The sequence below is a fragment of the Anabrus simplex genome, chromosome 5 (genome assembly GCF_040414725.1).
Source record: "Anabrus simplex isolate iqAnaSimp1 chromosome 5, ASM4041472v1, whole genome shotgun sequence".
Taxonomy (NCBI): Eukaryota; Metazoa; Arthropoda; class Insecta; order Orthoptera; family Tettigoniidae; genus Anabrus; species Anabrus simplex.
Window position 1 is genome coordinate 167,030,467 of NC_090269.1, and position 24,493 is coordinate 167,054,959.

The window sequence follows — 24,493 nt, forward strand, 5'->3', positions numbered from 1 at the left end:
TGGACAACTTGACAGTTAACCCAGCCTTACGAAGGCGATCAAGAACTTCTCGCAGATGATCTAGATGTTCTTCAAAAGTCTCTGAAAATACGACGACATCATCCAAGTAGTGATATAAGTACTCAAATTTGATGTCGGAGAAGACCCTATCTAGTAGCCTAGTGAGTACAGGTGCTCCCGTGGGGAGCCCGAAAGGCACGCGGTTGTATTCGTATAAGTTCCAGTCCGTGGCAAACGCTGTGAGGTGTTTAGTCTCTTCGGCAAGGGGAATTTGATTATAGGCCTGATTCAAGTCCAAGATAGTAAAGAACTTGGCCTTACGGAACCATGAAAAACAAGAATGAAGGTCGGAAAGGGGCACAGATTGTAACACCACCTTCCGATTGAGAGCCCTATAATCAATGACAGGCCTGAAGCCTCCTTGGGGTTTCGGGACTAGAAAAATAGGCGAAGAATACGCCGACTTAGAGGGCCTAATAATACCATCCTTCAACATTTGATCGATGATTTCTTTCAATGCCTTCATTTTAGGTGGAGATAGCCTATATGGTGGAAAACGGACAGGAATCGAATCTGTGACCTCAATTTTGTATTCAATAAGGTCAGTAACACCAAGAGTATCAGAGAACACCTCTGGAAATGACTGACATAATTTACGAATACTATCAGCCTGCTCCTCAGGTAGATGTCTAAGGTCTAACAACATCTCATCCTGGGTAGGCGAAATAGATGAACATGATACAGAATTACACTTTAACAAGGGAATTTTACAATTGGACGCAAACTTGAATGTGCACGACCTACTCTGGAGATCGAGCACAAGACCATTGTGAGAAATGAAGTCCGCTCCCAGTATGATGGGGCAAGACAAGTGCTTAGCCACAAACAGTTTGATTTTCCATGTAAATTTAAAAATACGAATTTTGACATTTACAGAACCTAGAATTTCTAATGGGGATGAATTAGCCGAAACATATTGAACAGGAGATGAATCATAGTCAGGTAATTTACAAACAGACTTAAATTTTGAATACCATTGGTACGAAATAATTGAACAAACACTACCTGAATCTAATAGAGCGGTTTTAGGCTCGTTATTTAACTCAATCTTAAGAAAAGGAACAGGTGCGGGGGTATCCGCCGCAATCCTAAGACATTCTTTAGGGCATTCAAAAGATGAATTTGAAGACTGATCGTTCCCTGAATTCACGACCTTTTTGTCAGGGGCTGAGCCTTGGGAAGCAGAATTAGTCGACTCAGCCGAAGCCGCTAGTCACATTTTATTATTGGCATTGGTGGAATTTGCACCAGAAGTTGAGCAGGAGGGGGCGCTATTTGAGTTTGGGTAATTCTTGGCGATATGTGAGAAAGCCCCACATTTAAAACAGCCTTGTGATGAACCAGCCCCATTCCTTGTCCCACTCGACTTGATCAGTGGACACTTATTGCGAAGATGGTCAGGCGACCCGCAAGCATAACATTTACGGGAATTGACTGGTCGGCGAGGTGGAGGCCGAGGATTACTAAAAGAAGGAGGGGGTTCTTTCGCGACACGCAAAGAATCGGCGTATCTAACTCCTTCCGCTGAGACGGCCAATGCTTCAAGTTCAGAGAAAGTTTGCGGGCACGCCGCGAAACACAAATATGACCTATAGGGTGGTGAGATACCTTCCACAATGGCTTGTACAATCTGATCCTCAGGGAAGTGAAGAGCAAACACCCTAGTATAAAACTTAATGTTCTGTATGAAATCAGCCAAGTTTTCATCCAAGCGTTGTACACGGTAATAGTACTTCTGTATCAGAGATGACCTCGCGCGGGCGGGAATAAAATTTGCAAGCAAGTGTGCATGAAAATCTTCAATAGATGACTGTTCAGCTATGGCTCTTACTATTTTGTCAGAGAGAATACCAATTGCATAAGGATAGATAATTTGCAAAATTTGACATGGAGAAAGAGAAAACACAAGGGCATGATCCTGAAATTCAACTAGAAATCTTAAAAATGAAATTACGTCACTGGTGGTATTAACGGAAAACTTAGAGATACCTCTGAGCAACATTGCCAATGGATGAGGCAAGCTGCTAAACCCTGGTGACATAGTAGGTAAAGGTTTCAATGGCAAGGAAGTTAATTCAGAACGTACATTATTTAATGAGTTACGGCGTTCAGACTCGTCCAATGGGGCAGAGGTTGTTTGAGCAGCAATGGTTTTCCTATTTGCTTCTCCCTTAGGAGGCTCTTCCTCACTACCTACATTCACGGTGGTGGGTAGATCGCTTTTGGGAGGAACCTCCCCCGTTAACAATTGAGTGACCTTGCTAGACAGTTCCGAAATATTTTCAAGCAGCGTACTAGCTTCCTTCTTCTGAACGTCATTCAGCTTTAGAGACAACAGATCGTTAACTCTATTTGAGAAATGATATAGCCTGGCTTGCACACGCTTAATTTGATTAGGAGAAGGATCATTTTCATCAAAAAAACTAACTACAGAGGCTAGCCCAGTAATATTCTCGACGATCGTGGAAAGAGATTCGTCAATTTCTTTCTCTCCCAAGGTGGGGATGGAAATAGGCAACTCAAGGGACTCTCTAAGCTTGTTTGTGTCTATCGCAACCGTGCCTCCAGATTGCACATTTCTAATAGTCAATTCATAGATTAACTCCTCCTTGCGCAAATAGTTAAGATGGAGAACATCGCGAGGGCCGGGCATGATGACAGAACAATTTTGAAAAAAAAAATCAAAAAATTCCAGCAACTGAGAAAATTGTTAGAGTTCGGAACAAAACAATGTTTAGCCGTCAAAAGGGGCTAAATTGAGACCCATTCAACCACGCTCTGCTACCACTTGTTACCGTGTTTTAGTGGTAGGTAGAGGTGAAAGAAGGTGCGGGCGTGAATGGGTCTCAAACTACGGAATCAAAGTTAATGTAAAATTTAACAAGGTTATATTTGCTTTTCAAAATAAAGAAGTAACAAACATGGCAGGTACAGAGTAGCAAGTCAAAAGGGTAGTTACAATATTTACAGAATTTGGGCTTCGAGCCCTGACTTCACAATGCTTGGGCAATCAGCCCAACCTTACTTCAAAATAAGTATTAACAGAGGAGCAGAAAACCCCATTCATGCTCAGAAGCACTTGCCCCAAATTACACCGAAAAGCCTCCACGAGGCATACAACCCTCAATTTTCGAAAAAGAGCTACTCGCTCTCAACTTTAAGCCTCTCAAAGGCCACACCAAACTCCACCTTCAATTTGTCCTCACTGGACATAGACACAGGGGTAAAATACCCAACCTACTGAGGTCTATTCAATGAAAAGGGGTAATTACATGACCTCCAAAATATCAATTTGAGAGGAGGCGATCTGCACTCCTAATACACTTTGTTTTTAAAACCTAATTTGGCTCTAGGCCACTAATGCAAGGGCTAATCCCATACTACAGAGGTGACTTTAGAAAAGAACAATTTGTTTTACGTTAACTAAGAATAGGTTGAGAAAAATAAGTTCACCTCAAAACAAAATGATTGGGAACTCGAGAGGGTTAAGCACTCTCTATCCCGATATGCAGTTTAAAAGATGGAATAGATACAAGTTCCTTTACATTTTAGGGAAGGTTACATAATGGAAAAACTTCGGACCCGCCCCGAGAGTTAAACTGCTGAGCAAACAAGAAAAGAAGTAATTAATCGGCCATTACCTGGTTGTTGACTGTCGCCGAAGAAAGAGGCGCTTCCCGCCCCCGGCTATGTACTTTACACACTGAAAGATGGAACAGATGTGGCCCGGAGACCCTAAAATCAGCAGTTTATATCCTCTCGCGGAAGGTTCGAGGCGTTAGGGGAATGAAAACACCCTCCCACAAACACTTTATTGGGTAGGATACAGCAACATATTCAAGTTGGGGGAAGATACCTCGGATTGGTCAGAAATTAATAAAAGAAATTCGGGATTGGTTAAGTACAAAACAAGGGGAAGGAGAGGGGTATACAGCCAACTTAAACAGTAACAGAAAGAAATTTAACAAGAAACAAACTTTTGAAATAAAAATTTCTCCAAAAAAAACCAGTTCTTTCACTCCGCACTAGGGTGCACTATTGTTGGTCTTCAGTAGTGTCCTCTAGAAGAGAAAGTTCACACTTCTTACTACAAGCAAAACAAAAATACGTCGAAAATGACACAGTTCAAAAACTCCAAAATTTCCAGGTAGTGACATCTTCTGAGAAACTTGAAAATTAACACCATCAATAAAGTTCAGACTTCCTCCAGCAGGGGAGTTTCAACAGGCGCAACTTTTAAATTAGCGGCGTGGAGGTGTACCGCCCGGTACAATAAGAATTATAAAACACGGTCCTGCACTTCTTCAAGTAATCAATTATGTTGATATTTAACCAGCATCAGTGATAGACTTTCCCGGCATTGGAAAACAAAACTCCATCGTGGCGAAGATTGCCATTTACTCACAGACAACTGAGATCTTCTCCTTCCCTGCGCAGAGAATACCAACAGAATAATGGCTGACAGGTGTACCACGCATGCACGGCCAGTGTAGGGAGTTACTTAATTCAGTATATGATACCAGCAGATGGAATAATACAATAATGCATCAGTTGGACGACAGTGACAAGACATTACATAGATAAGATATTATGATGCGTACTAGAGTCCAGTTAAATTAGGCCATGCAATTTAAGTGACATAAAAATTTACCCAATATGAATAAATGAACGATTTACATTTCTAAATAAGGTTTTTAACTCTCAAATTCACATACCAGATTGTACACACTTCCAGATGCATGGAACAGAGTAAGTGCTGCTTGGATGAAGTGGAGTGGTGCCAGATCATAGGAGATCTTTTCGTTCGGGAGATGCCACTATACAGGAAGTCAAAGATTTACAGAACGATTAGACATCTAGTGGCATTGTTTGGGAAGGATTGGGGGTTCTGAGATCATACCATCGTCTTAGAATCAATAGCCAAGATATTCTCCTTTTTCCCCTATTTCTCCTTCCTTCAATTTTACCAGTAAGATAAGCTGGACGACTCTGTACTTATCATTTTGAATGATGTAACACTGAAGTAGATGGAGATTAATATTAAAGTCCCTGTTACAGAGCAGTCAACTTATTCTCTTGAATGCAGTCCTTGCCTGTTCAGTCCAGGACCTAATTTCAATAGCATTGATAGGATTGTTCCTGCTGTAATCAAGATTGCAGCCAAGCATTGGACTTGCTCCAGTGATGTGCCAGCTACTGTCAAGTTAACGGTTTGAATGACATGTTTGTTTATGACCATTACTTTGGTCTTTTTCATGTTTAAACCCAGACCTGTTGTTGCACTATGTTCAACACCACCATTTAGTGATGTTTGTAGATATTCAGCCTGTGTTGCAAGCAGACTCTATCAGCTGCATATCACTGATTATCCATTGTGTAAATACCCTTTCAGAGTAGATATTGAAGAGGAGTGAAGATAGAATAGATAGACATCTGATTCCAATACAGGTTGGTGATAATTCAGATGTCTTTACCATCCAGGCCAGTATCGTAGGAAATGCAGCAATGTTTCACATGATACCAATATAAATGGTCTGTTATTGGACATTATAAATTTTTCAGCCAACTCACTCCCGGTTGCCAGCACTTCACCCCAGTGTGCCAAGTTGGGCTCATCAGTTGGCACTCAGCACGCCCACCAAGACACACGGCTAGTGCATACCGTGGAGGCCATTGCGCAGGCTACTTGGAGCCACCAGCAGCGCCAATGCACTATGGGAAACGTTGTCTCATTAACAAAAACTGATGCCTGCCTGGCCATCAGATGATGTAGATGTTCATTCCCATAGGGAACCTGAAATTTACTCATTCGGGACAAATATTTCAGGTTCCCCATGGGAATCAACATCTACATCATATTTCATATGGTCGAAAGCCTTTTTGTAATCGATAAAACAAGCATATACATCCACAGACATATCTACGAATCTTTGCACCAAAACATGGGTCCCCAACAATGCCTTTCTGGAACCAGATCCATCATGAAATCCAAACTGGGTACTACATATATACAATTTACATTTGCTGTATATTCTTGCATGTATTACTTATAGGAAGATTTTTGAGAACATCGCTCATTAGGCTTGTGATTCTATAACCTCCTTGAGGTCTAGCCATTCGTTTCCTTGCAATAGGGATGAAAGTTGATGTCAACCAGTCAGAAGGGATTGATCCGTTGGTGTATGCTAGATTGAACAGCTCTAACAGGATATCCAGTGATTGGGTTTCTTTAAGACCTTTCAATATTTTACTACAGGTATAACCATGAAATCCAGGTGCTTCTCTGTTTTTGAGTGCATATTCTACTTCCTGGCGAGTTATGAATGGTCTTTCATCTGTATCACAAACAAAAGGGCATGGTCCCATATTGTCGGGGAAAAGTTCATTCTCGTAGGCTTTTCATCCTTTCTGTTTTTCTTCATGTTTAATGACCACCTTCCATTGATTGTTATAAAAGAGCCCATTTGTTTTCCTAGTATGTAACTCCACAGCTTCTTCAACATTTTTTTGCATGTTAAAAGTGTCATGCTTAGATTTACATCTGTCTTTGTCCTTATCCAGCCATTCACCTTTTGTCCTTCTAATCATCTGGCAGATTTTGGTCGGGAGATCGTAATACTTTTTCCACTACCTGCGTTTTACCAGCCTCCATTGATCCATCGAATCAAGGATTGCATTAGCCGTGCATGAGTTTTTTCCTCACTTCCTTGTCTTGTATCAGATCTCTTGTATCTCTGGTATCAATTACAGTTGCCTTGAATCAACTACAACTGGTTTGTGTCTTTGGGCATTTGATTGTGGTTGGATATTTGTTCACTGCGGTATTTCAGTATTTTTCTCCTAATGTTTGTATTTTGAAATTTTGCAGTGAAGTTTAGGACTGACAAAAAATGTTTATGATCTTTAATTTCAGCTTAATTTTATAGACCAGTATATTATGATCAGATGAAATATCAGAATGAGGATAATTCTTCACGTACTTAATGCAGTTTCTGAATCTACTTTTAATCAAAATGTAATCAAGTTGATTCCTCTCAGTCTTTGACTCAGTGATTTCCAGGTGTACAGTCTCCATGCTGGTAACTTATAAAAAGCATTTGTCACAAAAAAGCTCTCCTGTTGACAAAATTGAACAAATCTGACTCTGCGATCATTTCTCTTACTCAAGCTATAATAGTTAATTATATGCTCACACACACCTTTTCCAACTTTTGCATTAAAACCTCCCATTAGAATGGTTATTTCTGAATTTTTTGTTGCTTGTTGTGCTACATCAGAGTTTCCATAAAACTTATCAGTGTCATCATCAGTCCGGTCACATATAGGAGCATACAATTGTATGATGTTTATGTCAAAAGGTTTTGACGTAAACTTAATCAATAAAACTGTGTCTGTTAGCGGAATGACTGCCTTGTTTTCTTTTTTACCCAGTATGATGCCAACTCCAGTTAGATGATTTGGTTCATTGTTGCCTGAATAATAGACAAAATGATTTTTGATTCTACAACTACCTGGTCCCGCATTTCACATTTTACCAATGTGCAGAGGTGCCAACTATTATGGATTGTGCGTAATTTTTACGTATTTCACCTCATGATTACGGCAATATGGTGCAAGGGAAAATTATTACGGTAAAGTGACCCTATCACGACAAAAGAAAAAGAAAGAAGAAAAGACTGTTCAATCCCTTTGAGCATTACTGCTCAATCCTTTTTGTTTCAATGTTTATGAGTTGACAACTATATGTTACAAGTAATCAACTTCATGATCCGTATCGATGTGTAGCGTAATTTAACAAGTTGACAGTAATTATTGTTCCACCTTATCAATACAGTATGTTACGTGCCTTAAGCAAGTTCACAAATTAGTAGTAGTACATGTTTCATTTTATTGTAACAAAGATATCTGTAGCTGATGATGTTTATAATAAAATGATATGTACTACTACTAACTCATGAACTTGCTTACAGCGCACAACATATTATATCGATATGGTGGAACAATAATTAGTGTCAATTTATTAAATTAAGCTATACATTATTCGATCATCACTTCTTTTTGCTACCTGCAAGCGAGCATTTGGAGCTGGAAGCTCAGCACTTGTAACTTCCAATCTGCTATTTGTACCTGTAGCCTTGTTATTTCACCTAGTGAAAAGTTTGTTAAGTTTGTGATTTGAAAAGAAATATAACCTTTATTTAAAGTTTTAAGTTAATCTTTGATCGAGTAGATAGACCCATTCACCCCGCACCTTTTTTCACCTCTCTGCGATCCACAAAAACACGGTAACAAGTGGTAGCAGAGCGTGGTTGAATGGGTCTAGATTGAACCCCGGGCCGATGACCTTCGATGTTAGGCCCCTTTAAGCACCAAACCAAGATTGAACCCCTTTTGACGGCTAAAAGTAGGATCTATTTCAAACTCTAAGAATTTTCTCGGTTGCTGGGAATTTTTCCAAATTATTAACTTTTCTGTCAACATGTGTGGCCTTCGCGAAGTCCTCGCTCCCGGGTACTTGTGCAAGGAGGAATTGATCTATGAACTCCTCATTAGTAAGGTCCAATCTGGAGGCATGGTTTTGGCAGATATCGCCAAACTTAAAGAATCATTGGAATTCCCTATTTCCATCCCAGTCTTTGGGGAAAAAGAAATTGATGAGGCGCTCTCCACTATCACAGACAATACCACCAAGCTAGCACCTGTAGTTAGTTTCTTTGAAGTAAGTGATCCATCAGCTAACAAGCTTAAGAGAGTACAGGCTAGACTGTTCTATTTTTACAACAGGGCTAGGGACCTATTGTCTCTCAAATTGAAAGAGGACCATGCTAAGGAGGCGAGTAATCTGGTCAAACATCTATCAGATATGTCAAATAGAGTTAGTCAATTGTTGACTGGGGCAGCTGCTCCCTTTGATAAACTTGCCTACAGAGGACGATTCGTGTAAAGCTGTAGAAAGTAGGAAATCTGTGGCCACTCAACAAACTTCGTCCCCGTTGGAAACTGAGTCTGATCATCCTAGACAAATTCCACCTTTCTTTTTGAACAATGCTGTGTTAGACACCTCTCAACCTTCTATGCAATCACCAATTATGTCACCCGGTTTCAGTAGTTTGCCTCATCCATTGGCTATGTTGCTGAAGGGCATTTCAAAATTTTCAATCACCTCTACTAATGAAGTAATTTCCTTCCTAATGTTCTCAGATACTTCAAATCGTGTATCCATATTCCGTAGGCGTCCTAGCAGACAAAATAGTCGGAGCTATAGCAGATAGATCATCCATAGAAGACTTCCATGCCTACCTCCTGGCAGATTTCATTCCGGCTAGAGCCATGTCATCTTTGATACAAAAGTTTTATTTCAGAGTGCAGCAATTGGATGAGAATCTTGCAGACTTCATCCAAGACATTAAATATTACACCAGGGTGTTCGCACTCCATTCTTCTGAAGACCAGATAGTGCAAATGATTGTCGAAGGTATCTCTCCGCCCCATAGGTGTTGTGCATCTCGTCCTCAAACGTTTTCAGAGTTAGAGGCAATGGCCATTTCAGCCGAAGGAGTAAGGTATGCCGACACCTTACGAATCACTAAGGAGCCCGCTCCATCTTCTAATAGTTCTCGGCCTCCACCTCGCCGAACTTTCCCCACCCGGAAATTTTATGCTTGTGGTTCGACGGAACATCTGCCCAATAAATGCCCATTTATAATTGTACCGGGTGGTACACCTCCACGCCGCTAATTCAAACTTTGCGCCAGTTAAAATTCCTCTACTGGAGGAAGCCTGAACTTTAACTTCCGTATTAATTCAACGATTTCTCAGAAGATGTCATTACTATAAATTTTGAAGTGTTCTGAACTATGTCAGTTTCGATTCATTTTTGTTTTATCTGTAGCAAGAAGTGTGAACATTCTCTTCTAGAGGACACTACTTAAGAACTACAATTGTGCACCCTAGTGCAAAGTGAAGGAACCTTTTTTTTTGAAGAAATTTAGTACTTATAAGTTTATTCCTTATTAAATTTCTTTCTGCCATTGTTTAAGTTGGCAGTATTAACCCTTTCTTTCTGCCTGTTTCGAAATTGACCAATAAGGAATTTCTGTAATTAATTTTCAACCAATAAGGTGTTTCTTCTTCGTCTAGTGTAGAAGTTTTTGCCATTATCCAATAAAATGCTTGTGGCCGGGTGTTATCATTCTCGTAACGCCTCGAACTTTCCATGAGGGTATATAAACTGCTGATTTTCGGGTCTCTGCGCCACTTCAGTAACATCTATCATTGTGTAAATTATGTAGCAGGGGGCGGGAAGCGCTTCTTTCTTCAGGCAGCATTTCAACCACCAGGTGATGGCCTTTTAATAACTTCTTTTCTTGCCAGCTCAGCAGTTTAACTCTCGGGGCAGGTCCGAAGCCTTTTACCATGTAACTTTCCTTTAAAATGTAAAGACACTTGGTATCTATTCTATCTTTTTAAACTACAAATTGGGATAGAGCGTGCTTAACCCTCTAGAGCTCCCACTCATATTGCTTTGAGGTGAACTTATTTTCACAACCGTTTCTTCCCTTCTAATGTAATGTAAATCGTTTTCTTATATAAGTCACCTCTTTAGTATGGGATTAGCCCTTGCATTTGCGGCCTAGTGCCAAATAGGTTTTTAAATAAAGTATGTTAGGAGTGCAGTTTCGCCTCCTCTCAAGTTGGTATTTTGGAGGCCACGTAATGGTCCTGTTTCTTCACTGAATAGGCCTCAGTAGGTTGGGTAGTTTTACCCCTGTGTTATTTGTGTTAGGAGGTCAACTTGAAAGTAGAGTTTGGTGTGGCCTTTGATAGGCTTGAACTTAAGAGCGAGTCGCTCTTTCTTAAAATTTGTTTCTGCGTGCCTCGAGGAGGCTTTACTGTGTAATTGGGAGCAAGAGCTCCTGGGCATGATTGGGATCTTCTGCCCCTTTGTTGAATCTTGTATATCGTAAGGTTGGGCTTATAGCTCAAGAATTGTGTGTCTGGCTCTCGGAGCCCAAATCCTGTAACACTGTAATTGTACACTCTCGAATTGTTGCTAGGCTACTGAGTACCTGTTATAATTGTTATTTATTGATCTTGAATAGAAAATATAACCTTGTTAAATTAACTTTAATTTCGTATTTTGAGACCTGTTCACCCCAGCACCTTCTTTCACCTCTGCACATCCACAATACTCCGTAACAAGTGGTAGCAGAGCGTGGTTGAATGGGTCTCAATTTAGCCCCTTTTGACGGCTAAACATTGCTTTGCTTTCTAACTCTAACAATTTTCTCAGTTGCTGGAATTGTTTGATTTTTCCTTTTTCAAAATTGTTCTGTCATCATGTCCGGCCCTCGCGAGGTTCTTCATCCTTTCTATTTGCGTAAAGAGGAATTAATCTATGAACTATCTCTTAGAAATGTTCAATCTGGAGGCACGGTTGCAGTCGACTCCAATAAACTAAAAGATTCCCTTGATTTGCCTATTACAATCCCGACTTTGGGAGAGAAAGAGATTGACGACGCTCTCTCCACGATCAATGATAATACTACTGAGCTAGCATCTGTAGTTAGTTTTTTTGAAGAAAATGATCCATCACCTAATCAACTCAAAAGAGTACAGGCTAGGTTGTACCACTTTTATAATAGGGTGTGTGATCTGTTGTCTCTGAAGTTAAATGACCTTCAGGGTAAGGAAGCGAGTGCCCTTGCTGAAAACTTGTCCGAAATGTCTAGTAAGGTTAGTCAGTTGTTATCTGGATCTGCGACTTCCAAAATCGACCAGCCTATGGTCGTAAATATAGTAAATGTGGAGGATTCCTCTAAAGAGGAAGGAAAGGATACTGAGGCGACCATACAACGAACATCTGCCCCATCAGAATCGGTGTCAGATTGTCGCAAGTCCATTCCACCCTTCGTGTTAAATAATGCTCCTTCTGAATCTGCTTCTCCGCCACTTAGGGCCCTTCCTACTACGTCTCCTGGTTTCAGCAGTTTACCCCATCCATTAGCTATGTTGCTTAGAGGTATTTCTAAGTTTTCGGTTAACTCTACAAGTGACGTAATTTCATTCTTAAGGTTTTTAGTTGAGTTTAGGATCATGCCCTCGTTTTTTCTCTTTCTGCTTGTCAGATTTTGCAAATCATCAACCCCTATGCAATTGGTGTTCTCTCAGACAAAATAGTAAGAGCCATTGCCGAACAATCATCTATTGAAGATTTCCACGCCCACTTGCTAGCTAACTTCATTCCGGCTAGGGCAAGGTCCTCACTTATTCAGAAGTACTATTATCGTGTACAGCGGTTGGATGAAAACTTGGCAGATTTCATCCAAGATATTAAGTTTTATACCAGGGTGTTTGCTCTTCATTTTCCTGAAGATCAGATTGTTCAGGCTATTGTAGAAGGTATTTCACCACCTTACAGATCATACTTGTGTTTTGCGTCACGTCCCCAAACCTTCGCCGAGCTTGAGGCTATGGCCGTCTCAGCGGAAGGAGTTAGATACGCCGATACCTTGCGTGTCGCGAAAGAACCCCCTCCACCCTCTAGTAGTTTTCGGCCTCCACCTCGCCGACCCACCATACTCCGTAAATGTTACGCTTGTGGGTCGCCTGACCATCTTCGGAACAAGTGCCCATCAATCAAGTCTAGTGGGACAAGGAATGGAGCAGGGTCATCTCGAGGCTGTTTTAAATGTGGCGCTTTCTCACATATTGCCAAGTATTGCCCTAATTTGAATAACACCCCCTCCTGCTCTACTGCTGGTGCAACTTCCACCAATTCCAATAATAATAAGTGACTAGTGGCTTCGGCTGAGTCGACTACTTCATCTTCCCGAGGCTCAGCCCCTTGTAGACATGTCGAAATTTCAGGGAAAACTCAGTCTTCAAATTTATCCTTTGAATGCCCCAGAGAATGTCTTAGGATTGCGGCGGATACCCCCGCACCTGTTCCATTTCTTGAGATTGAATTAAATAATGATCCTATAACAGCTCTGTTAGACTCTGGCAGTGTTTGTTCTATTATTTCGGCTGAATGGTATTCGAAATTGAAATCTATTTGTAAACTTCCTGACTATTGCTCATCTTCTGTTCAATATGTTTCGGCTAATTCTTCTCCATTAGAAATTTTAGGTTCCTTATATGTCAAAATTCGTATTTCTAAATTTACTTGGAAAATTAAATTATTTGTGGCCATGCACTTGTCTTGCCCCATTATATTGGGAGCTGACTTCATTTCTCACACCGGTCTAGTGCTCGACCTTCAGAGTAAGTCGTGCACATTCAAATTTGCTTCCAATTGTAAAATCCCCTTGTTAAAGTGTAATTCTGTATCATGTTCATCTATCTTGCCTACCCAGGATGAGATGTTGTTGGACCTTAGACATCTACCTGAGGAGCAGGCTGATAGTATTCGTAAGCTGTGTCAGTCGTTTCCAGAGGTGTTCTCTGATACTCTTGGTGTTACTGACCTGATCGAATACAAAATTGAGGTCACGGATTCGATTCCTGTCCGTTTTCCACCATATAGGCTATCTCCACCTAAAATGAAGGCTCTGAAAGAAATCATTGATCAAATGTTAAAGGATGGTATTATTAGGCCCTCGAAGTGGGCGTATTCTTCACCTATTTTTCTAGTCCTGAAACCGCAAGGTGGCTTCAGGCCTGTCATTGATTATAGAGCTCTCAATTGGAAGGTGGTGTTACAATCTGTGCCCCTTCCCGCCCTTCATTCTTTTTTTTTCATGGTTTCATAAAGCTAAGTTCTTTACCATCTTGGATCTGAATCAGGCCTATAATCAAATTCCTCTTTCTGAAGAATCTAAACATCTTACAGCGTTTGCCACGGATTGGAATCTGTATGAATACAACCGCGTGCCTTTCGGGCTCCCCACGGGTGCAGCTGTGCTTACGAGGCTACTAGATAGGGTCTTCTCCGACATCAAATTTGAGTAATTGTACCACTATCTTGATGATGTCGTCGTCTTTTCGGAGACTTTTGAAGAACATCTAGATCATCTAAAGGAAGTCCTCAATTGCCTTCGTAAGGCACCCTTCAGCCCCGCCTTAAAAGCTCCCCACCCCCACCTCACCCCAAGCCACCCCCACTCCTCCTAACCCCCTCCTAACCCGCACGCGCCTGCCCTCCTCTCTGCCCACACTTCTCTCCCCGCCACCAGTCGCACACCATCAGCTATACTACACACACCGCAGCGCGAGGTAAGCGTCCTTTCACTTTATGTTAACCTTTTCCTATCTCCATTTTTTGTTTTTACCGACTTTCTCCATTTAAACAGGTCCTATTTGGTTTCCGCTAAGAACTGAGAATCAATATATCCACGCGCAGTTTCCACCTTCTTCTCAACCAGAACTTCAAAAATAACTTCACGTCCAATAATCAACAACGCAACCGATCAACACAGCTTTAATACACCAAATGCCTAATTTCTCCGCTTAAGTGATCAGAGTCAAGCCGACTCGACATCAAAAAGAGCATCACTCTTTACTCTCCAGACTTTGTACATACTTGTATATATGTTTTATATGTGTTATTTTACATTGATTCTTTAGTATGAGGACTACTGACATCCACGAGGTTATATTTTTACAACTCTAAGCACCCCACTTGTACCTTGTTCCAAACTTGTTTGTATATATATTATTATTTACTACTCACCTGTACCATACTAACATTTCTCATTTCATTACCACACTTCACTTTATAAATTATAAATCCATACGATTATTACAGTTAAAAATAACATGTTTTAGGATTCGACAAAAACTTATGTATGCTAAAGCATGGCTGATGATGACCCCTAGGTGGGTCGAAACTAGTTCCATGTAATTTATAACATTGTAAATACATATTAGTACTGAATAGGTGGAATCCTTTACTGTGTTACTATTCATATGTAAAGCAGCTTGTTAAAAAAAAATAGATTTACTCATTGTTACGGAGATTTCCGTGGTAGTTAGAGGTGAAAGAAGGTGCGGGTGTGAACAGGTCTCAAGCTACAACATTAGAGTTCATGTAAAATTTAACAAGGTTATATTTTCTTTATAAAATCAAAAAAATAACAAGCATGGCAGGTACAGAGTAGCAAGGCCACAATTCGAGAATGTACAATTACAGAGTTACCGGATGGGCTCCGAGAGCCAAACCCACAATACTTGAACAATTAGCCCAATTTTACAATATACAGGAATTCAACAAAGGGGCAGAAGACCCCAATCATGCCCAGGAGCACTTGCTCCAAAATTACACAGCAAAGCCTGCTCGAGGCACACAGAAATCAAATTTCAAAAGAGCAATACACTCTCAATGTTCTGGCCTATAAAAGACCACACCAAACTTGACTTTCAAGCTGTCCTCTAAGGACATAAACACAGGGGTAAGATACCCAACCTACTGAGGCCTATTAAATGAGAAAAGATTAATTACATTGCCTCTAAACTAGCAATTTGAGAGGAGGCGAACTGCACTCCTAATGCATTTGTTTAAAACCCTAACCTGGCTCTAGGCCACTAATGCAAGGGCTAATCCCATACTACAGAGGTGACTTTAGAAAAGAACAATTTACATTACATTAAGGAAGAATCAGTTGTGAGAAATAAGTTCACCTCAACACAATATGAGTGGGAGCTCGAGAGGGTTAAGCACTCTCTATCCCAATATATAGCTTAAAGGATAGAATAAATACAAGGTATCTTTACATTTTAGGGAAAGTTACATGGTGGAAACGCTTCGGATCCGCCCCGAGAGTTAAACTGCTGAGCTAGCAAGAAAAGAAGTTATTAAAAGGCCATTACCTTGGTGTAGAACTGCTCCCCGAAGAAAGAGGCGCTTCCCGCCCCCTGCTATGTACTTTACACACAGAAAGATGGAACAGAAGTGGCCCAGAGACCCCAAAATCAGCAGTTTATATACTCTCGCGGAAAGTTCGAGGCGTTTCAGGGAAGAAAACACCTGCCCACAATCACTTTATTGGCTAGGGTACAGCAACATATCCCCTTTGGAGAAGATACACCTGATTGGTTAGAAATTAATTTTAAAAATTCGGGATTGGCTAAATACAAAACAAGGGGAAAGAAAGGGGTATACAGCCAACTTAAACAATAACAGAAAGAAATTTAACAAGAAACAAACTTTTGAAAAAAAACTTTCTCCAAAAAACAGTTCTTTCACTTCGCACTAGGGTGCACTATTGTTGATCTTCAGTAGTGTCCTCTAGAAGAGAAAGTTCACACTTCTTACAATAGGGAAACAAAAATGCCTCGAAAACGACCCAGTTCAGAAACTACAACATTTCCCAGTAGTGACATCTTCTGAGAAACTTGAAAATTAATACCGTAGATTAAGTTCAGACTTCCTCCAGCAGAGGAGTTTCAATTGGCGCAAATTTTAAATAAGCGGCGTGGAGGTGTACCGCCCGGTACACTCATAAAAGAATAAAATAAAAATAAATTGCATACTGAGGAGGAGATGTTCAAATTGCTTATAAATTTTTTGTGATTGTAATATTAATGTAAGTAAGTGATTCTAATATCAGAGCAAAAGGATGTTCATTGCAGAAAACTGATCCCTTGAAGGGAGATTCTAGTACTCTGTGGGGTCCACCTGTGCTTGTTTACAAGATATTCAAGCAGGCTTGGTGGCATGTAGACTTCGTATGGTATCTTGCGGCATATATGTCCATATTTGCTGCAACTGGTCCTTTAGATTATGTAAACTCTGGGGCTGGTCAAGTTGGTGCCCCAGGTCATTCCAGGCATGTTCGATGGACATTGAATTATGCGATTAGGGAGGCACAGAAATATGGCAATGTTAGAGAGGTATTTCATTGATACCCTTGCTATGTGCACTCGAGCATTATCCTGCTGAAAAATTCCTTTTGGAAGCCTTGTCATGAAGGGCAACGTATGTGGCCGCAGGATGTTCTGAATATATTTCTGTGCTGTCATGTCCCTCACATCACTTGTAGAGAAGACTGACTGTCGTGTGTAATGGTCCCCCAGACCGATACATCTGCATCGGAGGCAGTGTGTTGATCCATGACGAGGGCAAGATTGAAACACTCACCACGAGGCCACCAGACATGAACATGGCTGTCATCAGTGCACAAAGAGAACCTCGATTCCTTACTAAAGACAGTCTGATTGTGGTCTGTAACAGTCGACGTCTGTCATCGATGACATGATTATAAATTGAAACAACAGTGGATGGGTGGGTGTCAGTGTTAGGACACAAATTGGGTACATTGAGACTAAATTTTCTTCAGCTAAGTTCGTAGAAATGGATTTGGCAGACACAGGCACTTTTAATGATGGTGCTACATGTGCCTGGATGGCAGACACCATAACAGTCGGTTCTGTTCGTGCTTGTCGGGTGATCAGGCGATCCTCTCTGTAGGTTTTTTTTTTTTTGCTAGTTGCTTTACGTAGCGCCGACCCAGATAGGTCTTATGGCGACGATGGGACAGGGAAGGGCTAGGAGTGGGAAGGAAGCGGCCATGGCCTTAATTAAGGTACAGCCCCAGCATTTGCCTGGTGTGAAAATGGGAAACCACGGAAAACCATTTTCAGGGCTGCTGACAGTGGGGTTCGAACCTACTATCTCCCGAATACTGGATACTGGCCGCACTTAAGTGACTGCAGCTATCGAGCTCTGTAGGTGGTCTATTGAATGTGTCCTGAGCAAAGTTGCTATCTGTGTGTGCCTTCTCGCATCTACTAATCCCAGCATGCTCTAACAGTCTGGTTAGAATGGCCTAAGTGCTGGACAGGTCGTCGATATGACATTCCAAATATGCGCCGCTTCCCAAACTCGGATAACTGTGACTTTTTGTCTGAAGTGTAACTGCATGCTGAGTTTTGCAGCAAAATGGCAGCTCCTTCTTGCTGCATGATTTTTTGTTGATGAATATTCATGGAGAAACAGAATGACCTCGTAAATTTCATATCCTGTTTGTACTTGCAGTGATTCATGAACTCTGCCATAGTTTATTATCAGGTTATGTCCAGATCGATAGATGCAATATGAACACATTCACAGGCAGATAGACTATAGTGATTACTGATATAAGAAGAAGAAACTTATTCAATAACAGCTCAACTGTTCCACCTATCACAAAGGTAATAACTTCTTTAAATAACGTGATACTGTTTTACATTTTGTTTAAAGAAAGGATTTCAGCAGAATATACAGTATTTCACTGGCAAAATAGTTAACAGTTGTTATATTGTTATTGATTGTTGTCGCTCTTCGTATTCAAATATTGGCATTGTTGGTTACAGTCATAAACAAAGGGTGTAGTGTATCAAGAAAATAGAAATAAAAATCAGCTGATTCTTGTATTCCGATCATTTGTATTTCTGAGTAGGCAGTTAAAGTATCCATAATTTATATTTCACACCCTTGATCTTTCAGGATTGATGAGTGGTTAGCTAATAATAATTAAGTTCTTCTATCCCAGTAATTGCTATTCAAGTCCCTGGCATAGTTTTGACTGAAATATTTTGAGAAATTATTGTAAACAACCTCATATTTTTAAGCATTTAAGGACACTTTAATACAGCTGAAGATGTTACAAATAGAAGAAACATGTATTGTATATGATTAATTGATTTGCTCATTACAAATATAAGTATCAAAAGGTGGAAATTTACTGTTATTGATTTATTGTAAATAGGATTTGATATGGGAGATGAAGCTGATTTCTTGCAATAAGTGGTATGTTCTGAACTGTTAGTGGAGAGATGGTGTGGAATGACATCAGTAGATGAATTAGTTTGAGTGGTGTCTTTAAAAGTAGGAAAGATCACAGTATGAAGATAAAGTTGGAATTCAAGAGGACGAATTTGGGCAAATATTTGTTTATAAGAAGGGGAATTAGGGATTGGAATAACTTACCAAGGGAGATAGATGTTCAATAAATTTCCAATTTCTTTGCAATCATTTAAGAAAAGGGTACGGTAGGAAAACAACAGATAGGGAATCTACCACCTGGGCGAGTGCCCTAAATGCAGATCAGTAGTGATTGACATGCAAAAAGTCAGAAGTGGAAGGTACTTGAATACAGTTGCAGATTGAGTTCATGATGATGATGATGATGATGATGATGATGATGATGATGATGATGATGATTTAAACACCCTTGGCTGACTTCCCTTAACATTATGTTCAGCATTTCATGGAGAACTTTGAGAAAACTATGACAGCCATCAAAATTAGAACAGTGTATCCCAAATCCCCTTTCATTGACTGTAACTGCTCAGTACTTGAAAACAAGATTAGATGATATATACCTTAAATTTTGTCATATATATATAGAGAGAGAGAGAGATTTGATTTTTACATCACTGTTTCTTTCCAATACTTTTACCTTAAATTTTGTTTCAGAAAACTGTACTATGTAGCCAAGCCGTGTGCTGGCTCACTGAACCCAAGTACATGGGCTCGATCCTGCCTTAGTCTGGTGATATTTGAAGTGCTCAAATATGCCAGCCTCTTATCCGTAGCTTCACTGGCACATAAAAGAACTCCTTTGGGACAAACTTTTTCACACCCTGATCCCAAAACCATAAAAGTAGATAGTAGGATGTAAGACCAGTAACTTATTTCAATAGTTTTCGAAATGACTGCTAAATAGTTTATTTTAAAGTTATTAAAATTGGCCCTTATTTAATTTTGTTTTTTCTCTGTACTCTTAATATTGCTAGCTCATTTTCTGTTCCAGGCATACAGAAATTTTGGCACAAGAGTAAAAAACTTGAAGAAACGACTGGATGAAATTATTCCTACTTTGAGGGATGCAAGTCCAGTTCCGTCCCCACCAAATGTGGAAGATGCACCTTCTCCTTCACCAGATTCTGATGAGGATTTGCCTGAAGTTGCAAATACTACAGGTATTGTATAGCATACAATTTCTGGATCCCTTATTTAGTTACGTAATTCCCTACCCTGTTATTTTCTCATTTTTGTGTTCAAGAAGGGATACTCTTGAAAAAAAAATGTATGCATAGGAAATCATACAGCAATTTAAGAATTTTTTTGTGTAAAAAAGAATATTTTGTCACAGTACTAAGCATTTTACTCTTCCATATTAAATTTTACTTTTAATTATTATAAACAAGTTTATTTATTCAATGGTTCTATTACATGTATTTTATTGGCAGATTGTGTGCTTTAAAATAATTCTGACAGCATATAAGGTATTTAAATATTGCATGGTTTGTACTCATGCAGTATAAATTTAAGAATGCTGTACAATAAATAGAACACTATATTATCAGTGGTGGGCTGAGTAGTTTGGACAGTAGAGCACTGGCCTTCTTAGCTGTTGGTGAGTTCAATCCTGGCTCAGTTCGATGGTATATGAATGTGCTCATGTATGTCAGCCTCATGTTGATAGATTTATGGGCATGTCAGAAAACTCCTGCAGAACAAAATTCGAACTCCTTGGCATCTCTGAAAACTGGTAGTGGGTCGTAAAATTAATAATGTTATTGTTACTATATTATCAGTGGCTCAGCCTCATGTCAGTAGATTTACTGACACGTAAAAGAACTGCGGTCAAAGTAGTTAGCAGAACATAAAAGCAAATAACATGAGTATTATTATTAAAATCATCTTTCATTTTACTGCAACTTTCTGCTTAATATAGTTGATTAGATGCTTGCCATCTATGCTGATCATTGCAGGATCGAATCACAGAACTATCAGTTAAGATTTAAGAATGCTTAAATATAAGAGACATGTACCAATAAATTTATTAGCACACTCGAAGACCTCTGTTCAGAGTAATTTCTGGCAGTCCAACTTCTTAAAATCCATTTCAGTAGAAGACATCTAAAATAGGAACCACTTTTGACAATTAGTTTCAGATTTCAGAGGCTTACAAGAGAAGGAGAAAAGCAATCTTCAAAAGTGTTTTCAGAAGAAAGAAGGAAGCAGTTAAGTCAATGAATGAAGTTATATTGGCAGAAGATCAAAGCCAGGGGAGGCAAAAGATGATCCAAGATACCGTAGTTGTCACTCCTTGGTCCATAGTGGCAAAAATCGAACAGAAGAAGAATAAGGAGGGATGTTAAACACTTTGCATTATCATTATGATCATCGATGTTTTACTCCATCTTATCTTTATTAGTTAATCCACCACTAGTATCAATGTCGTTGACTGTCCTTCAATGTTTTTGAAATAATTTTTTCTGATGTAAATGATTTAGTTGGAAGACTGGTGGTATTTGAAGGCATTAATATTAAGTGAAAAGATGACTTAAAGCAAAGTCCATGATAGGTTGCCTGTGTTTGTAAAGACCTGTAACTGTGATGCCATTTGATTCCAATAAAACCAATGATGATTTTCTTTGAACGGCTTGTATATGTATAAAATTCCTATAAGGCTTTCTGAAATAATTACTGGAGTTCTTTACATATTTGCCGTTGCCCTTAATAGGGAGCAGATTCGTAAGCAGTAATGGGTTAGATTTCAACGAGTAGAAAGCTTCTTCAGGGCCAAACAACATTCCTATGTAAAGAGTTGCATAAACAGTAGGGGCTGGCCCTTTAAAACCCCTAATATTTATACAACATTTGCTACTAATCTTATGTGCTGGCTATAGGATGCCTTTGACTTGTTGAAATCTAACTTATTACAGCATGGAAATCCGCTCCCTAGTCATTAATATACCCTGGATTGATTACTGAACAAGCAACAAACCTTTTGCCAGAAAACCTGCAGTTTGCTTATCTCACGCTCTCACCCATGGAGAATTCTGGCAGACATCTTCCCTTAAAAATAAATAAAAATTAAAAAAATATTTAAAAAATTATTGAACACTGTTCAGAGAAGAAGCGCTTGACCATTGCCACTGAGAGCAAATTTCTCAGTACAGTTCCTCCTTTCTGTCAAGTGCTGGTAACATTGTCTCATGAACACACAGCATTCTTTGTGGTCGTTCACACTGCTCACTAACCATGTGACTCCATTAACGTATGCACTCTAGACTGGAGCGAAGAAGAAGACTACATGGCCCAAAAGCTCCCAGCTTTTATAGCAGGGGAAAAAGTTGCAGAACTTTCTAGGCCGATGGCCTGTACACACCCCCAATTATGGTTACAAAATATATCTACCGAAATTTCTGACCGGCTAAACATTTAAGGAAGAAGGAAGTGGTAGAAGTGCTAGTAACTGTAGCACACAAGAAAACAATATAAAATTCCTTTGAAAATCAATTATCCATCCTCCCACGAGAGGGGGCACATAAGTCAACAGTAGAGACATCTGAAGATTTAAGTTTCAAACTTCTTCCAATACATACAGTGGCGGTCACAATAATAGAGCCACCTCTATTGACAGGATTAAGAACTAGGATATCTATTAATTCGCAAAGTCTCCACGAGTACTGTGTTGTCAGTCCCTGCTATCTGTAGTCGTGCAAAAGGAAGCATTTGAGCTAGACGTGCAAAAAAATGGCATAAAGGTGCACCCATCTGTCATAACGGATTGCAAATAACTCCCGACAGCTCAAAGTAATTCCAGGGTATTTCATTCCATGTGAAAAATCTAAACATTTTCCATTCGGTTCCGTTTTACGTGAATTCATAAAGAGAAAAGTTCACCCAAAAAGGACGCAGTAGTATTCGCCTAGTCCCAATGCTAATGTTATGGCATCACCAATAAATGCATTCACGTTTATGCAATTAATTAATGTCTCAACTTACAAAGTAGATAAAAAATTAACTAACACTAAAAATTAACACTCACAAATTATATAAAAATAATAATCCACATTTTATTTAATTAGAGAATCACCCTAAGAAATGAGAACTAAACTTGGGAACGGGCTACATTTATCACTATATAGAATAAAATATTTCAAGATTTGTAAGTCAATTATTTAAAAAAAAATATAACATCAACTTATTCGAATTGTTTCTGAAATGAAATCAAAAATCTCAACGTTACTGTCAATAATTATCCTTGGGACATCCTATGTATCACTGGAATGCATTATCCAATTACAATTATTATATTGTAATAACATATCAAAGTCTCTTCTCATTATTATATCACCATTAAAAAAAGACAAAAATCTGAACTCAATTAATTCGGGTTCATTCTCGGATATAAATCAGTTACGATTCACATGCTAAGTCTTTACATCCCTAATGCCTGCTAAATCCGGCTCCTAATGTATCATCTTCCTATATATTAACCTTTTATAAAATTCAAATTCAACTATACATTGTTTAAAAATAAATAATCTTCCTATTCTATCCACATAATTCTTAATTTATATATGTATTGCTCGATATGCTTAAATCCATCGTATACTAATCATAATCCTTACTGTGCAAGTTATTTAATTCGTTTATGCAGTGTGAAGATGAACATTTCAATATAAAGCTTTGCGATTACACTACTGCATATGTATACTATGTCTTATATCTGGCATTTATACGATTCGAGAATGTGTCAGAGAACTCATACACTTCCTACATAACAGCTATCTTGACACTACATCACCATCTAAATCTCACTTAAATATCAATATTCAATATCCATACCTTAATTCTGGTTACTCCCGCGGTCTACTTCCTCTTATTTATTTGCATCGTTTCATTAGTTTCATACCTTCCACAAGTGACATTTAACTTCCTTCAACATATATATACCTTGCATTTACCATAAATCATAATATAATTCTTCATATCACTTGATATACCTTCTTATTACATAACCTTCAACACAAATGTTGCAATTACTAACATATTGCTTTGATAAATATGTCACTATGTGTTTTCCATACTTAACTCTTCTCAATAAAATTACGATGCATAAGTTTCTGTTACCACAATATCGCCCTCAAGGAGTACATAATTACAATCATTCACTTCTGACGCCGGTCCATCTATGACGTAGTCCAGGAATACATTCTATGCAAGATTTATCAATATCCTACAACATATGTTAGCTCTTAGCGATCAGCTGTGATGTCTAGTCATTTCAAATTGTATTCTCTACTACTTCACTGATTTAATTGCTCAGATACGGTAATCCGTTCGCGAAATATATATATATAGTTCTACACTGCCTTAATATAGCATTAATATCTTAAATATCTCACACCTCACTGCATATTATCACTTGCACACTTAAATATCATGGTTTCAAACATCTATTCAACTCCAAAGAATATGCCAACTAATCATATAATTTAAGAATTATGATACTAATTGTAAAGACTTAGCTCGTTTCTCGTTACTCCGATGTCAGTTGTTCCTCTTTGACCACCACGTGGTTAGTTTTGCGGTCTGGATCTAGGGTTGAGCAGGGCCAAGAGCCCTAACTTCGCCACTGAAAATAAAGGCTTTATCTATCGATCTATCTATCTATCTATCTTCTCCCGTTCATAACTGGTCTTGGTAGGC

At 39.2% G+C, this 24,493-nt stretch overlaps 1 protein-coding gene across 3 annotated transcripts in view; it reads left to right on the forward strand.

The window, feature by feature from the left end:
* The window catches only part of LOC136873871 (uncharacterized), a 615,800-nt gene that overhangs the window by 267,490 nt on the left and 323,817 nt on the right, over positions 1–24,493 (forward strand). For all 3 annotated transcript variants that reach the window (XM_067147177.2, XM_067147176.2, XM_067147175.2), the window contains exon 6: positions 19,797–19,965. In XM_067147177.2, coding sequence (XP_067003278.2) covers positions 19,797–19,965 — 169 coding nt within the window. The remainder of the gene's footprint in view (positions 1–19,796; positions 19,966–24,493) is intronic.